Here is an 18342-nt window from a genome sequence, read left to right on the forward strand (position 1 = left end):
CGGCGTCGGCAGTATATGAGCAGCCCCAGGGTCAGACTCGGTCCCAGCCTCCACCAAGTTAACCCAATGTGCCGTCAGCGATATATAGTGGCCCTGCCCGGCAGCACTCGTCCACGTGTCCGTGGTCAGGTGGACCTTGTCAGAAACGGCGTTGGTCAGGGCACGGATGATGTTGTCTGACACGTGCTGGTGCAGGGCTGGGACGGCACATCGGGAAAAGTAGTGGCGGCTGGGGACCGAATACCGAGGGGCGGCCGCCGCCATGAGGTTGCGAAAGGCCTCGGTCTCTACTAGCCTATAGGGCAGCATCTCCAGGCTAAGCAATCTGGAGATGTGCACATTAAGGGCTTGGGCGTGCGGGTGGGTTGCACTATATTTGCGTTTCCGCTCCAGCGTCTGGGGTATGGAGAGCTGAACGCTGGTGGATGCTGTGGAGGATCGTGGAGGCGACGATGGGGTTTTTGTGCCAGGGTCCTGGGCAGGGGGCTGACTAGCAGCTGACACAGGGGAAGGAGCAGTGGTGTGCACGGCCGGAGGTGAACGGGCTTGTTGCCACTGAGTGGGGTGCTTAGCATTCATATGCCTGCGCATACTGGTGGTAGTTAAGCTAGTAGTGGTGGAACCCCTGCTGAGCCTGGTTTGGCAAATGTTGCACACCACAGTCCGTCGGTCATCCGGTGTTTCCTTAAAGAACCTCCACACTTCTGAAGATCTAGCCCTCGCCGCAAGAGCCCTCACCACGGGAGCTTCACTAGTTGACAGTGGCGCTGATGCACCAGCTCTGGCCCTGCCTCTCCGTCTGGCCCCACCACTGCCTCTTCCAACCTGTTCAGGTCGAGGACTCTCCTCCGTCTCAGAAGCACTGTGTTCACCCGGCCTCTCAACCCAGCTTGGGTCTGTCACCTCATCATCCTCCGATCCCTCAGTCTGCTCCCCCCTCGGACTTCCTGCCCTGACAACAACTTCCCCACTGTCTGACAACCGTGTCTCCTCATCGTCGGACACCTCTTTACACACTTCCACTACGTCAAGAAGGTCATCATCACCCACAGACTGTGACTGGTGGAAAACCTGGGCATCGGAAAATTGCTCAGCAGCAACCGGACAAGTGGTTTGTGACTGTGGGAAGGGTCCAGAAAACAGTTCCTCAGAGTATGCCGGTTCAAATGCCAAATTTTCCTGGGAGGGGGCAGACTGGGGGGGAGGAGGCTGAGGTGCAGGAGCTGGAGGAGTGGGGATTTCGGTGACATGGGTGGACTGCGTGGAAGACTGACTGGTGGTGGACAAATTGCTCGAAGCATTGTCAGCAATCCACGACATCACCTGTTCGCACTGTTCTGGCCTCAACAGACCACGAGTCCCAGTAACTTCAGACATGAACCTAGGGAGTGTAGCTCTGCGGCGTTCCCCTGCTCCCTCATCAGCAGGTGGTGTCTCACCCCGCCCAGGACCACGGCCTCTGACCCCTGCAGTAGTTGGACGCCCACGTCCCCGCCCTCGTCCTCTACCCCTAGCCCTCGGGTTAAACATTTTTAAAATGAGAGTTATAACTTTTTTTTTTTTTTTACTTCTTTTTGTTTTTTTTTGGTGTTTTTTTGTGTTTTTTTTTTTTTTTGTGTTTTTTGTTTTTTTTTGAGTTTTTAAAACCAAACAATCCTATCCTATTGCTATGGCTATTTTCTAGCCAAGTATCAAAGGAAGCACACTACTATGCCAGATGAGATGACACTGAGTTATTGCCTAATAGAAATCCAACCCCTACTGAATTTTGCCACTTCGGCCTTTGCTACGGATATGTGCGCCACTAAGCGCAGAACACAGCGGTCGCAAGTCTCACTACAAATTGCTCAGAATTGGCAAGTACATGCACTGCAGAAACTACAGCCACCAGCAGATCAACCAGAAATCAAATATATAGAACGCTACTGTAGGCTTCAAGAAGCTGTTTGTATTCTCCTATGGCTATTTTCTAGCCAAGTATCAAAGGAAGCACACTACTATGCCAGATGAGATGACACTGAGTTATTGCCTAATAGAAATCCAACCCCTACTGAATTTTGCCACTTCGGCCTTTGCTATGGATATGTGCGCCACTAAGCGCAGAACACAGCGGTCGCAAGTCTCACTACAAATTGCTCAGAATTGGCAAGTACATGCACTGCAGAAACTACAGCCACCAGCAGATCAACCAGAAATCAAATATATAGAACGCTACTGTAGGCTTCAAGAAGCTGTTTGTATTCTCCTATGGCTATTTTCTAGCCAAGTATCAAAGGAAGCACACTACTATGCCAGATGAGATGACACTGAGTTATTGCCTAATAGAAATCCAACCCCTACTGAATTTTGCCACTTCGGCCTTTGCTATGGATATGTGCGCCACTAAGCGCAGAACACAGCGGTCGCAAGTCTCACTACAAATTGCTCAGAATTGGCAAGTACATGCACTGCAGAAACTACAGCCACCAGCAGATCAACCAGAAATCAAATATATAGAACGCTACTGTAGGCTTCAAGAAGCTGTTTGTATTCTCCTATGGCTATTTTCTAGCCAAGTATCAAAGGAAGCACACTACTATGCCAGATGAGATGACACTGAGTTATTGCCTAATAGAAATCCAACCCCTACTGAATTTTGCCACTTCGGCCTTTGCTATGGATATGTGCGCCACTAAGCGCAGAACACAGCGGTCGCAAGTCTCACTACAAATTGCTCAGAATTGGCAAGTACATGCACTGCAGAAACTACAGCCACCAGCAGATCAACCAGAAATCAAATATATAGAACGCTACTGTAGGCTTCAAGAAGCTGTTTGTATTCTCCTATGGCTATTTTCTAGCCAAGTATCAAAGGAAGCACACTACTATGCCAGATGAGATGACACTGAGTTATTGCCTAATAGAAATCCAACCCCTACTGAATTTTGCCACTTCGGCCTTTGCTATGGATATGTGCGCCACTAAGCGCAGAACACAGCGGTCGCAAGTCTCACTACAAATTGCTCAGAATTGGCAAGTACATGCACTGCAGAAACTACAGCCACCAGCAGATCAACCAGAAATCAAATATATAGAACGCTACTGTAGGCTTCAAGAAGCTGTTTGTATTCTCCTATGGCTATTTTCTAGCCAAGTATCAAAGGAAGCACACTACTATGCCAGATGAGATGACACTGAGTTATTGCCTAATAGAAATCCAACCCCTACTGAATTTTCCCACTTCGGTCTTTGCTATGGATATGTGTGCCACTAAGAGCTAAACACAACGGTAGCAAGTCCCCCTGCTAATTCCTCACAAAATGGTAAAAGATGCAAATTAAAATAAAAAAAGTAGAACGTTATTGTAGCCCTAAGAAGGGCTGTTGGGTTCTTTGAGAATCACTCCTGCCTAACAGTAAGCTAATAGAACACCCTAACGCTTTCCCTGACCAGCAGCAGCTCTCTCCCTAGCGGCATCCAGAGACAGAATGATCCGAGCAGCGCGGCCAGCGGCTAGTCTATCCCAGGGTCACCTGATCTGGCCAGCCAACCACTGCTATCGACGTGTAAGGGTACCACGTCATGCTGGGTGGAGTGCAGAGTCTCCTGGCTTGTGATTGGCTCTGTTTCTGGCCGCCAAAAAGCAAAACGGCGGGAGCTGCCATTTTCTCGAGCGGGCGAAGTATTCGTCCGAGTAACGAGCAGTTTCGAGTACCCTAATGCTCGACCGAGCATCAAGCTCGGACGAGCATGTTCGCTCATCTCTAGTCATGACATGTCCTAAACATAAAAGTACCACTACATCTCAACTGATTTTGTAAAAACATTTTATTTTACAGATCAACATATGTGAGTAAATATGACTTGACTTGTCATACAGATACATTATAAATACAATATATTACATGAAGTACTATTTACAGTCTGCAAGTCCCACTGCTTTTAACTTGCCATCCATAGTGTGAAAGTGATGAAGAGACACGGCAGGGTTGTTGAAGGATCCAGTCCCAGACATAGCGTTAGCACGAGTCCTGACACGGCGCAGACCAAAACACTTCTCTGATCTCTAATGATCTTCTTGACGATTTCACAAAACTAGTGAAAAAAGAAAGTATCTATTAGAATGTAGAAGGGGAATACAGAATACCACAAAAACATGTTACATAATGATTAAAATGTGTGTGGAATCAAAGTCCAGATAGACTACCACCTGTACAACCAGTACTGTGTAGGGTACTTCATGATTTCTAGACAAAGCTTTCCTGTTTACCAGTAGTCTGCAACTTTAGAAAAATTTCTCTTTTTCATCTTTATGCAAATGAAATTCTTGGTATAACATGAGCACCGCCATGTCTGCTCATGCACCTTTCTTTATCATTTTGCACCTTCTTTCTCTAGTGGACTGCAATCATTGGCAGTGCCCCGAAGGCGTCCCAGATAATGTTCATAGAGATAAAAATTAAACTTTCTCTAAAATAACTGAAGATATGTCTAGAAAGCTTATACAGCTTACCCTCACTCTTGGGGTAATTTGGAAGTAAGTAGACTCACTTCAACGTCTTACTAGAAGAGAGTAAATGTGATCAGATAAACAGCTCAGTCATTCTACCGACAATAAACATGGCAGGATCTCATCAAGTCATCATAGTTTACTGGAACTAATGTGTTTGTGTAATTGTGGGTTACCACTAGGAAATTAGTCATTCATCTCAAGCTAAATGTGATGGCATCAGACAATGCATGTCATCACGTAATCCATATGTGTGGAGAATCCTAAGGAAAAACCCCAAGAAGGATAGTAGATGAGGCCACGCACATACACTACAGACAAATCTCATGTGGGTCCGGTCAGCAAATCATGGACTGTAATAGCTTCAACTTTCAAATGTGAAATCTAGAGAAATCCTGAAAGAAACTCTCCTATTACTTGTCAATGGGGGATTTTTGGGGCAGGAACAGCACAAAACTGCAGCAGCAAATCAATCAAGTGACAGAGTTTGGTTTCATTACATAGAAAGTTTTTTTCGTTACATTACTTTCCTAGTTTCAATATTAGAAACCTCCATTTCTGTTGTGTCCTTGGAACTGTTTTGGGCATCCTATATTGTCAGTGTATGTCTATAAGCCCATGGTGTAACATGTCCCCAAGGTGTCACCGAAATAATGTAGCCAGAATATTGGAATAGTAAAACATGACAAGGACAGTAATACAAAATGGATGCAGATACATAGTAACTGTACATTGTATAGTCTGTATTGATTCAGTCTATACTACACATTGCAGCCCTATGTAGACTACTATGCAGGCTCTGAATTAAAAAAAAAAAAGTTGGCACAGATTCTGCAGTAAAACTACAAGGCCAGGCAAATGTCTATAAAGTGCAGTTTTATGAGCAAGCGACTGCGAGTCTACAGAAGTGGGCTTGTAACAGTACAAAAAAAGCCTGAAACTTTTGGAAAACTAAAGCTACTGTCCTAGAAGCGGACTATCTGCCAACTTCATGCCAGTCTTTGTTACTGTGGATTGAATTGCTGCCTGATCTCTCCATATGTTTTATACATCAGAACTAAAAAATAAAAGGATTATTATTATTCAGAAGACCAAAACCTATCGGCCTGTGAAAAAGTTTTGTTTGTTTCTGGAGCAGTATAAAAACCCTTGAGAGAAATTGACCACAGAACTAAAACTAAACTAATACTTTCCTACAGGAGCAGTTTTGGCATCAGTCGTGTGTCTATTTTTATCTAAGCTGACAGTAAAGCCCTATAGTGGATCTACTGAACATTGACTCTAATTAATAACACTAAATTGCTTCACCTCTATTAAAAAGAACCAAATTCTTATAGCTGAGTGTCCCACCTCATATTCAGATCTGCTGTTATAGCTATAGATAGTTATATCCATACAAATACTACCACACAAGCCAGTGACACAGGGCGGATTGTTACTTTTATCTGGGTCATTCCTCTGATATTATCTCTACGAGGGAGATGTATGTATCTGAAGTGTCTGCAGTAAAACTATTCTAGTTTCCAATGGAAACCAATAAGAGGTCAGCTTTCATTTCATAAACAGTTCTGGGAAATTTGAAAGCTTAGCTCAGATTGGTTGCAATGGGCAACTAGAGCAGTGCTGCTCTCACATCTGATAAATCGATGTATCCCATATGTATGTCCTCCTTTTACAGAAGAAATCTGCATGTAATCATTGCATAAACATTGCACTTATACATCAAATTTTAACAGAATGGGTACTCTACTGTTTTGGCTACTATCCCATGTCATGTCACTCGGCTTCTTTAAAGGCAGGCATTAATGTATAATGGGCTTCATTATTTGAGGGAGCACTTAAGTTACATTTTATTTTTCCAGCTATGAAAAAATATTTGCATATTCATTTCACTATTTCTTACCAACTCCTTAGGGAGATTACCTTCACAGGTGCCTTTTCTAGGTATACAGAGTGTTAGAGGCCATATATGCTCTGCTTAGGACTCTGGGTAAGGAATATGCAAATATGTTTTCTGTTGTGGGAAAAGGGAAAATAGACAATTTTAAAGAGAAACTTCAAAGAACTTGGTCCTTCCACCCCTTTTAAAGGGAAGTTAGACACAATAGTAACCCAACTGCACCACTTTGTACTTAATAGGTTAGTTGAATTTTAGTAGTGAAAATTGTTTCGCATTTAAACCACCAATGAAAACCACTATTCATTGCTGACTATTATGATATTCTGCATGGTATATTTGTTTATGACAGTCCTAGCTAGAAGAGATTTCCTATCTTATTCAATGCGTCACCAACAAGGGTATTGAAGTTGTGGAGGCCACTGTCTATAGTATGTTTTATTCATTGTTCACAATAATACAAGTAAAGTTGTTATACTCTAAGGAACAAAACTTGTGATGTACAGAATTTTAACCCACCAAAAATAGCCATTCATTCCCTCATCATAAGGATGCCAGCTCAGAAAGTTCTCAGTAGTATTTTGGCTTCCATTCAATTGATACCATCTTGACCATAAATTATAATTTACCTTATCAGTCTGAGAGCTCACCGGAAACCCGTATCTGCAATAAGTGACAAAGTGCTCGCAGTTGTCCCACAGCAGGCTATATGATGTGGCCCCCACCAGTCTCTCAGCCCTCTGAGCCACGTCTTCATTAGAAAGAGGTTTTGCCTTGAAACTTTTGTCCATGTGATTAACTATTATTCTTCCACCATAGGCAAAGTCCTGCACAGTGTCCACCCTTATACTAGCCACTTTAGCCAAGACGCCCAGGATCAGTCTTTTGTTGGTGACAACTTTCCCAGTCAGATACTTGTCATCTGAAATAGCAGGAAGGATATCAGGCATCAGATGGGCAACCTTGTTATTTCCCAAGTAGATCCCAAAGTGAACAAACAGAGTCCTGGGGACCTCTAGTAAGTCCCCTCGCTTAAAAAAAGATATATCCTGGTAATGTGAATCCCCTTGTGCCTCTTCTGGCATGCTAAAAAGCTTAAAGTTGGTGAAAAGTGATATTTTCTCAAGGAGAAGAACCAGCAAGTCTAAGAGTGAACTTTTCATCCTGTCACTTTTTGCTTTCAGCCTGGTTTCTGTAACGGAGACCTATACGTACGCTGGGGGAGAGATGCTCTGGCCTCTTTAACTTGCAGAATATTTATAAGGTTTCTGTGTTTTGAAGTGACATCATAGCTCTGTGGCCACGATTGGCTGCATAGAATTTGGCAGCTATCTGAGCGGTTCGTTAATGTATCACTGGAACAAACCCTCCAGACATAAACATTAAGCCGGCAGTAGCACTTCACTCGTAGCTCTCTGCAGAGTAGATTCACAGAACAGGCACTCCCTATGCTACATCAGGGATTTTCCACAGTGGATAACAGGCTGATTCATGAATGAAGCTTTACAACACTTTCATACAGACCTGGAAGGCTTGAAATTTCTTTCCACTTCCTTTTCATTTTGAATGTTTGGCTATTCCCATATGCAGTACATGGTTTTTAAAAAAAATCATATTTATGGACAGAATTCCCACATTTTATTGCCCCTAACTCGACTGCATGTTATACCGATGTAGGTGAAAGGATACTAACCGGACTAACCATCTATGTACAACAGATATCAAAATAACAATGTAACAAAATAACAATTTTCATCTCATTCCCGTTTCATTCTATTTTTATGTAATGTAAAGACGAGGCATCACCACATCTATTGTTATCTATATAATAGGTCTTAACTATTCAAGTAATATCTTCTTCACCTGTTTAACTGTATGCAGTTATTTACTATGCAGTCGATGCAGTTGTGATGAAGTTTACACTGGTCTCATAGCTGATGCTATGCATATCAGGGCAAAATACAAGAAATTCTGATAGAGCTCAGAGACATCTGCACTTAAAGGGAACCTGTCACCAGGAAAGTTATTTTTCGGTAGTGTCAGGTTACAATACCTTTGGCTATTCCGATTTTATAAAAAGGCCAGCATTCTGAATTATTTCAGTAGCTTCTATAAGTTTAATTCACATTACCTGGCTCCCTGCCAGCAGCGTGTGGTGAGTCCACAGCGAGGGGGAGGAGAAGCAGCAGCCTGTGTGTGCTTGTGTCAGTCTCCTCTCTTTCACACTCATGCAGCTCCTTCACCCCTTCCCACTTCCTGTCATGTGCTTTGAGGAGGCAGGGGAGGCAGCGGGGTGGTGTGGAGGAGAGGAAGAATGCATGAATGCACACATAGGCTGCAGCTACCCCCCCCAGGACTTACCACTGGGAGCCAGGTCATTTAAATCAAACTATTATAACCTGCCAAAATATTTCAGAATGCTGACAAAGGCATTTTTTAAAATCAACATACCATAGGCCAGTGATGGCGAACCTTTTAGAGGCCGAGTGCCCAAACTACAACAAAGAACCGCTTATTTATCGCAAAGTGCCAACACAGAAATTTAATTTGTGATTTATACTCCCTTCTCCGTCACAGTTTCCATTGATACCAGCCCCTGAGGACACCAATAAAGCAGAAAATAGTCCCAGGTAGAGCTGTCACTTTAAAATAGCTCTGTGCACAGCAAGTCCTGGGCTGTCTGGGACTGCAGGAAGATACCTGCAGTTATCTCTGGTGATGGCCTGAGTGCCCACAGAAAGGGCTCTGAGTGCCACCTCTGGCACCAGTGCCATAGGTTAGCCATCAGTGCCATAGGCCATTGGAACTTGTTGCCAGCTAAAAATGACATTATTGGTGACAAGTTCACTTTAAAGAGCACAAAAGCCTCCATAATGATATAATGGAAGAGAAGAGGTTTAGAACAGCCATGATTCTTCCTAGACCACCACTGAACTAAGAAATTTGGGGAGAAGGGCTTTGGTAAGGGAAGGGTCATCAAGAACACAATAATCACTGTGACTGAGCTTCAAAGATCCTGTTTACATACGGGAAAATCTTCCAGAAATTTACCATTCTAGACTTTATGGGGGAGTGGCCAGAAAGGAGCCTAATCTCAGTAAAAATTCATGAGAGCCCAGCTTGCAAACTAAAAAAAATACCCTGAAGGACTCACACCTGTGGGGTGTTCATTGCAGTTAGGTCAAGGAGATATTCAAGATTAGGAAAAAGATAAAACCACAGAGATTCTATTTTTTTTTAAATCATACATCTGCAGAGTTTGTGTGTTTCCTCCGGGTACTCCCATATTGATAAGTAGATTAGATTGTGAGCCCCATGGGGACAGGGACCGATTTGGCAAGCTCTGTGCAGCGCTGCGTAATCTGTGTGCGCTATGTAAATAGAGGAATTATTATTATCATATTTTATCACATTTCTTTTGAAAATTCCCAAATCCAGTTGTTCAAACCATGGTATCATACATAGGCTGCCAATGTGTTTTAACTAAGTATGTAGTACGATCTGAATATTTATGTCAATGCAATTTTTTTCACATTGTCATTATTTGGAATTGAGCGAAGAATGATGGGAGAAAACCTAATTTTAGTAGAATTCTGCAACATAACAAGACGGCTGACGCCGTGCGCCTGCAAATGCTTTGATTAAACTATTCCATTGTAGCTTTGGGTGTCCTGTGGGAAGCTTCAATTACAGATTTTCTTCCAGGATTGCCCTGTTTTTAGCTCCATCCACCTACTTATTAACTCTGACCAGCCTCCCAGTCCCTACTGATGCAGAGAAGCCTCACTGCATGATGCGGCTACCCCCATGTTTCACCTTTTGGATGGTGTGTTCAGGCTCAGGTGGCACTATACTTTAGGCCAGTAAGTTCAATTTATGTCAAATGTGACAAGAGTACCTTCTTCCATATCATAGTATCATAGTTTATACGGTTGAAAAAAGACACATGTCGATCAAGTTCAATCAAGGAAGAGAAGGGATTGGATGAGGAAGGGATTTAGGGGCAGCAATTCTAAATAGCATAACTGTCAATGTTATTTAGGTGTAAAAAGCCATCAAGACCCTTCTTGAAGATCTCTGCTGTCTCTGCTGTGACCAGCGCCTGAGGAGGCCATTCCATATGCTTTCTGTGTCCCATAAATAGCTTTTCAAATCTGTAAATGGGATTTATTATTGCCACTCTTCCCTAAAAGCCAGATATATGATGTACATGTCTACAGTTTGTTATCTTTGGACAGATTCTCACAACTTATCTTTTGGCTGTTTTTCTGATTACCTTTCTCCACGTAAGGGCTGTCAATTTTGGTGGTCAGCCATATCTGGTAAGTTAGCCAGAGATCTGTGTTCTTTGATTTTCATCATGATACTGTTTGTTCAATAATACTCCAAAAATACTGAGAATAACTTACATACACATACACTCACCGGCCACTTTATTAGGTACACCTGTCCAACTGCTCGTTAACCCCTTAAGGACGCAGGGTTTTTCGGCTCATTTCTCGCTCTCCAACTTCAAAAATCCATAACTTTTTCATTTTTACGTGTACAGACCTGTGTGAGGGCTTAGTTGTGCGTAACAAATCTTACTTTCCCGTAATGTTATTTATTTTAACATGCCGTGTATTGAGAAGCTGAAAAAAAATTCCAAATGTGGAAAAATTGAAAAAAAAGGTCACGTTCTTGTGGGCTCAGTTTTTACGACTTTCACTCTTCGCTCCAATTAACACGCCTACTTTATTCTTTGGTTCGGTGCGATCGCGGTGATACCAAATTTATATAGGTTTTATTGTGTTTTAATACATTTTCAAAAATTAAACGAATTTGTACAAAAAAGAAAAAATTTTTTTGCCATCTTCTGACGCTAATAACGTTTTCATACTTTGGTGCACGGAGATGTGTGAGGGGTCATTTTTTGCGAAATGAGGCGTCGTTTTCATTGCTACCATTTTGAGGTCTGTGTGACATTTTGATCATTTTTTATTTCATTTTTTATGTTATGTAAAAAGGTGTAAAAGTTGCATTTCGGACATTTGGGCGCCATTTACTGCCTCGGAGGTCACCGCCGCCCGTAACCGTTTTTATATTTTGATAGATCGGGCATTTTGGGACGCGGCGATACCTAATATGTTTGGGATTTTTATTGTTTATTATGTTTTATATCCGTTCTAGGGAAAGGGGGGTGATTTGAACTTTTAATATTTTATTAATTTTTTTTCTTTTTTTTTTTTTTTTCACTATTTTTTAGAACATCTAGGTATTACTACAGTATTGCAATATATGGCATTTTTGCACACTATACATTACAATGAGCCATAGGCTCATTGTAATGGATATGCAAAAGCCATGTATCCTCGGGTCAAACGAAGACCCGAGGCTACCATGGCAACCGATCGCCGCCCCCCCGATGACGTTCGGGGGCGCGGCGATCGTAACAAAGATGGCAAGCACCGACCGCGGTTATTAGCGGTGGGGGTTTTCTGCAATATGCAAAAACTCCCACCTCTGTATGAAGAGGACTCAGCCTGTGAGCCCTCTTCATACATCCCTTATACCTCTGCGCCGTAGAGCTACGGCGCAGAGCGTTAAGGGGTTAACACTTAATTTCTAATCAGCCAATCACATGGTGGCAACTCAGTGCATTTAGGCATGTAGACATGGTCAAGACAATCTCCTGCAGTTCAAACCGAGCATCAGTATGGGGAAGAAAGGTGATTTTAGTGCCTTTGAACGTGGCATGGTTGTTGGTGCCAGAAAGGCTGGTCTGAGTATTTCAGAAACTGCTGATCTACTGGGATTTTCACGCACAACCATCTCTAGGGTTTACAGAGAATGGTCCGAAAAAGAAAAAACATCCAGTGAGCGGCAGTTCTGTGGGCGGAAATGCCTTGTTTATGCCAGAGGTCAGAGGAGAATGGGCAGACTGGTTCGAGCTGATAGAAAGGCAACAGTGACTCAAATCGCCACCCGTTACAATCAAGGTAGGCAGAAGAGCATCTCTGAACACACAGTACGTCGAACTTTGAGGCAGATGGGCTACAGCAGCAGAAGACCACACTGGGTGCCACTCCTTTCAGCTAAGAACAGGAAACTGAGGCTACAATTTGCACAAGCTCATCGAAATTGGACAGTAGAAGATTGGAAAAACGTTGCCTGGTCTGATAAGTCTCGATTTCTGCTGTGACATTCGGATGGTAGGGTCAGAATTTGGCGTCAACAACATGAAAGCATGGATCCTGCCTTGTATCAACGGTTCAGGCTGGTGGTGGTGGTGTCATGGTGTGGGGAATATTTTCTTGCCACTCTTTGGGCCCCTTGGTACCAATTGAGCATCGTTGTAACGCCACAGCCTACCTGAGTATTGTTGCTGACCGTGTCCATCCCTTTATGACCACAATGTACTCAACATCTGATGGCTACTTTCAGCAGGATAATGCGCCATGTCATAAAGCTGGAATCATCTCAGACTGGTTTCTTGAACATGACAATGAGTTCACTGTACTCAAATGGCCTCCACAGTCACCAGATCTCAATCCAATAGAGCATCTTTGGGATGTGGTGGAACGGGAGATTCGCATCATGGATGTGCAGCCGACAAATCTGCGGCAACAGTGTGATGCCATCATGTCAATATGGACCAAAATCTCTGAGGAATGCTTCCAGCGCCTTGTTGTATCTATGCCACGAAGAATTGAGGCAGTTCTGAAGGCAAAAGGGGGTCCAACCCGTTACGAGCATGGTGTACCTAATAAAGTGGCCGGTGAGTGTATATTCTATTTATTAATTAAACCACTTTCACTGCGTTTGGACGCACTGAGGGAAATTTATCATGGCTTTTTCACCAGTTTGTGAAAGTCACAATTACTGGCCGTAGGTGGAGAGGGGGCCCAAGTTTTTTGCAAATCTATTACAGGAAAGACTTGACGTAGAATTCATCTGGGTGCACAATTGATTGGAGCCTCTTCATATATCCCGAGCAACATGCACTAGCAGGAAGTTAGATCAAAAATGTATCGGCTGATCATAAATTCCCCCTGCTGAATTTTATTCAGGGGGCTGAATACATATCCATGCCAAACTTTTCAAAAGCAACATTTTGGAAAAAATACATCGATTTCCTTTACACTTCCAAAACAATTGATATTTTATGTAACAGAGCAACACAAAGTATCAATTAAATGAAATTTGTGGCTGAAACCAATCAAAATTAGGAAAACATGAATGGTTATGAATACTTTTGCAATCTCCTTGTAATAAGAAATTTCCCATTTTAGGGGAATTGAATGTTGAATTTTAATGGTTAGACCAAGACTGTCTTTTTGTTGCTGTTGGAAACACTTTCTAGCAAAGAAAACCTCTTTTCTGTTATGGGACACTGCAGGCACAGGCACAACTCTCCTCATTATCTGGTATGCAAATAAAGAATATTCAATGCAAGAACTAACTGAATAAGCATTCTGTCTTAAGTTATGCAACTGTGCTATTCAGCTATTGAGGAAGATTCAAGATTCAGGCTGTGCAGTCTTTTTCTACTATTTAGGGATATATCTGTAACACATGGGTTCAAGTGATTTCAAATGTTACCATGAAAATAATAAAAAATAATAATAATCACATAATTACCCTTATATTGTGCCTAAATATTCCCCTGTGCTGTATAATCGAAGCAAGCAGTTAACATAACAAATGTCAAATAAGGGCAATGGCCATGAGGGTTTAATATCTAAAGTAGCCAAGATCCAAACTGGTGGACTGTAGCCTGAACGCAAAGCTTCATATAACTCTACTTCTACTACTTGTTAACCCTTCCTTGAAGACTAAACATTTTATTTTTAAGTTGTCTCTTCCAGGAGGAGTATGCTTAAAACATCAATTCCGCCATAATGTAACTTTTCTGCAATGTTTACGCCTGATTTGAAAGATTAGCCGTGTTTCAAAAAGGTAAAGCAATTTAGGTAAAATGGTCATTTTCACTGCCACTAACCTGCCAAAGAGGGACAGTGGAAGGCTGTTCCAGTTAATGAGTAGGGTCCCTATTTGACTAAAAAGGCAAGGGAAGTTCTGTGCATACAAGGAAGTATAGGAAGGGGTTAGAAATATTCCCAGATATTTGATGGCATCAGTTTTCCAGTAATATTTAAATGTTGTTTTGAGATGGTCCACCGGTGTTTGTGGGAGGTTGAGTGTTAAGGCCTCAGTTTTGGAGGTGTTAACCTTGTAACCTGAGAGGTGTAATATTCGTACTGGCAGGTTAGGCGAGGAGATTAGGGGTTGGGTTATGGTGAGTAAAATGTCATCCGCAAATAGTGCCAGTTTAAATTCTTTATCTCTAAGTGTAACACCATGAATGTTGGGGTCCTGTCGAATGATAGAGGCTAAGGGTTCTATGCAAAGAATAAACAAGAGGGGAGAGAGTGGGCAACCCTGTCGCGTACCATTTTTGATCCGCAGAGGTGGTGAGGAAGCATGTGGAAGTTTAATTTCAGCCATGGGGTCCAAATACAACCCTTTCCGAGCCTAGAGGAAGGGGCCCTTTAATCCAACATGTTCCAAAGGCCAACTGAGGCGGTCAAACGCTTTCTCGGTGTCCAAGCTTAGGATAAGGGCGCTCTTTTTGTTGACTAAATCTACAATCTCAATTGTTCTCCTAGTGTTGTCAACCCAAAGCGGCATGTTACAAACCCGACCTGGTCATAATGAATTAGTTGGGGAATCCACTGAAGTAGCCAATTAGCCAGCAACTTTGTGAAGGTTTTTAAATCAGTGTTTAAAACAGCAATTGGCCTGTAATTGGTGCAATCAGTTGCATCTTTGCCAGGTTTAGGAATAAGAGTGGTGTAAGAATGAGTAAGGGTCGTGGGTATAGGATCGCCTTGCAAGAAGGCATTATATACCTTGGTCATGCACGGGCAACAACGCTGAGGAAAGGGTTTGATAGTATAGATATGTCAGTCCATCCGGACCTGGGGATTTCCTGTTTGGCATTCCCTTTATTACTTCCTCAATCTCTTCTTCTGTCGTTAGATCTGCACTAAGTAATAGCTTCCGAGGGGAGTTCATGGAGAGAGCAGGAACCCAAGAAGTCCTTTCTGACCGTTTTTCTAAGCTCTTCATCTGAAGGCAGGGAATTAGGCAAAGAGTATAGTTTCAAATACAGGTGGTCCCCTACTTAAGGACACCCGACTTACAGACAACCCATAGTTACAGACAGACCCCTCTGACCTCTGGTGAAGCTTTCTGAATGCTTTACTATAGTCCCAGACTGCAATAATCAGCTGTAAGGTGTCTGTAATGAAGCTTTATTGATAATCCTTGGTCCCATTACAGCAGAAAATGTTTAAACTCCAATTGTCACTGGGGCCAAATTTTTTTTTGTCTGGATCTACAATTATAAAATATACAGTTTCGACTTACATACAAATTCAAGTTAAGAACAAACCTCCGGACCCTATCTTGTACGTAACCCGGGGACTGCCTGTATAAGTCATGAATTTCTCTTGGATCATGGAGCAAGCCTCCTTTAGAATCTCAGATAACATGCAGGGTTTGGTGAACCCTATTTTCCCTCAGTTGCTTTGCTCGTAAGGAGTGGGGCTTATTACCTTGCTCGTAGTATCTCTGTCGGGTAAATACCAGTAACTTTTCTATCGTCTGGGTCTGGACTTCCTTAGGCTGCTCCCTTACCTCAATTAATTGCCGAAGACGGTTCTTTGTGGGTTTCGCCAATAGAACTGCTTCCTGCTTGCCTGAACTGACTCCTTCCTCAGTTCTTTTTCTAGGGGGGATCTATTTTTTTTAAGCCTAGCCCCCTGGTCTATGCAATGGCCTCGAAATACTGCTTTGTGGGCCTCCCACACCATAGATACAGAGGGGACTGAATCCTCATTAAACTGGAAATACTCTCTCAAGGCAATGTCCAGCTCTTCTTTAATTAATGGTTTCTTAAAGGGGTATTCTCGTCTGGGCACTCACATTCAGTTTCATTAATCTGCCATACATAAACATTTCTTCAATTAGATTTTATTAAAAAAAATGTTCCTGTGTGAAGATAATTTCTCATAAATGTAGTCATGTTGTCCCTTAGAAACGAGATGGCTTTCTCGGATACGGCCACCTCTGTTGGAGGGATTGCACAAAGAAACAAATTATTTTTGTATATAAAATGTCCGGAAGTTACTACATGACCCACATCAGTCCTGTGGTAATGATTGCTGAATCCTGATGGTCCAGCAGGACTCTATATCGCATGTCTGGCCACCGCTGCCAGAGTGTGACGTGGTCGTATCCGAGGAAGCTATCTCGTTTCTAAGGGACAGAATGACTACATTTATGAGACATTATCTTCACACAGGAACATTTTTTTTATTAACATCCAATTGAAGAAATGTTTACATATAGCAAATGAATTTAATTAAATGTAAATGCCCTGATGGGAATACCCCTTTAAGAAGGGATTCATTTAGGCCCTGACTGTAGAGAAATCCTCTCTAAGCTGTAAGAGGACGGGCGCGTGGTCTGACCACGATATATCCCCCACCTCTGTGGATTGCATCATACTCAGAATCTGTATATCTCCGAACCAGTAGTCTATACGGGTGTGAGTGCCATGGGGGGCAGCATAAAAAGTAAAGGAGCAGTCTCCAAGGTTACTCAATCTCCACAGGTTAGACAGCGCAAATCTCCTGAAAACACTACAAAAGGCTGCCGAGATATTGCCTTGCGATCTAGTCACAGGGCTGGGGTCTATCGCTAATCGATCTATGTTTTCTGAAAAGATAACATTGAAATTGCCCCCCAGCAGTAATGGTGCTGGTGAGAACCTCGCTAGCTTATTCAATACTTTGGTGATAAAACTGACCTGGGACGTATAAGGAGCATATATATTGCACAGAAGAATGGTTGAACCATACATCTTGCCCTGGATAATAATGTAGCGACCATTAGGGTCCTTTGTCACTGATTCGGGTACAATGAGGCAGGAGGTCGAGAGTAGGATTGCTACTCCCTCTTTCTTACTGTCTGTGGAGGCCATATAGGAAACAGGATAGAGGTGCCTGGCAAAGTTGAGAGTGCCTGTGGTGCCGTAGTGCGTCTCCTGCAGGAACACGACATCTGCTTTGGAACTCTTCAGCTCAATAAGCATTAAACGTCGCTTTCGAGCCGAGTTGAGCCCTTTCACGTTCAGCGTCAGGAGCTGGACCATGATGAGCCAGTCAGTGGGTGCGTAGTGTGTACCCTACACACTTATGTAGTATATAACCGGGGAAAGCTCTAAATCACTAACGTTGGCCCACCAATTGGTGTGGCAGAAACACAAGGGGAGGAGACCACTTGGACAGGGAGAGACAAGACACACACAAAACAAAGCGCACAGTCAGTAGAGGAGAATCAAAAAGAAAATTAAAAAAAGAAAGAGAAAAAATTTCTCAATTCGAAATCAGAGGGGGGAACAATCTCCCTTTACCGGTGTAGGTCAAATGTAGGGAGGCACAGTCAGTTAATCCCGAATCACCTCTCTCCGCTGAAAACCCACGAGTGTCCGGGAGGTGGGATCCTGTTTTCAACCCATGTAAGAGGAGTGACGAGGCAATGGAACCTTCTATGAAACAGAAACACACTTAAAATATACTACTAATCAAAGCCAAAGTAGAAATAACAAGAATGGCTGTATACTACTGGGGTCTGGCTGGCTGTATACTACATGGGGCTGGCTGTATACTGCATGGGGCTGGCTGTATACTTCTGGGAGCTGGCTGTATACTACATGGGGCTGGCTATATACTACTGGGGGCTGGCTGACTGTATACTACATGGCAGCTGGCTGACTGTATACTCCTGGGGCTGTATACTAGAGGGTGCTGTACATACTTCTGGGGGCTGGCTGTATACTACATAGGGGCTGACTGTATACTACATGGGGCTGGCTATATACTACTGGGGGCTGGCTGACTGTATTCTA

At 43.0% G+C, this 18342-nt stretch overlaps 1 protein-coding gene across 1 annotated transcript; it reads right to left on the reverse strand.

Moving 5' to 3' along the window:
- Positions 1-3789: 3789 nt before the first annotated feature.
- Positions 3790-7782, reverse strand: LOC140105830 (lecithin retinol acyltransferase-like). Its single transcript, XM_072129967.1, has 2 exons — positions 7016-7782; positions 3790-4074 (listed from the first exon to the last, which is right to left on the reverse strand). The coding sequence occupies exons 1-2, from the start codon at positions 7547-7549 to the stop codon at positions 3922-3924; spliced, it is 687 nt and encodes a 228-aa protein (XP_071986068.1). The 5' UTR covers positions 7550-7782; the 3' UTR covers positions 3790-3921.
- Between the last annotated feature and the right edge of the window lie 10560 nt (positions 7783-18342).

The sequence above is a fragment of the Engystomops pustulosus genome, chromosome 1 (assembly GCF_040894005.1).
Source record: "Engystomops pustulosus chromosome 1, aEngPut4.maternal, whole genome shotgun sequence".
In the NCBI taxonomy this organism is placed as follows: domain Eukaryota; kingdom Metazoa; phylum Chordata; class Amphibia; order Anura; family Leptodactylidae; genus Engystomops; species Engystomops pustulosus.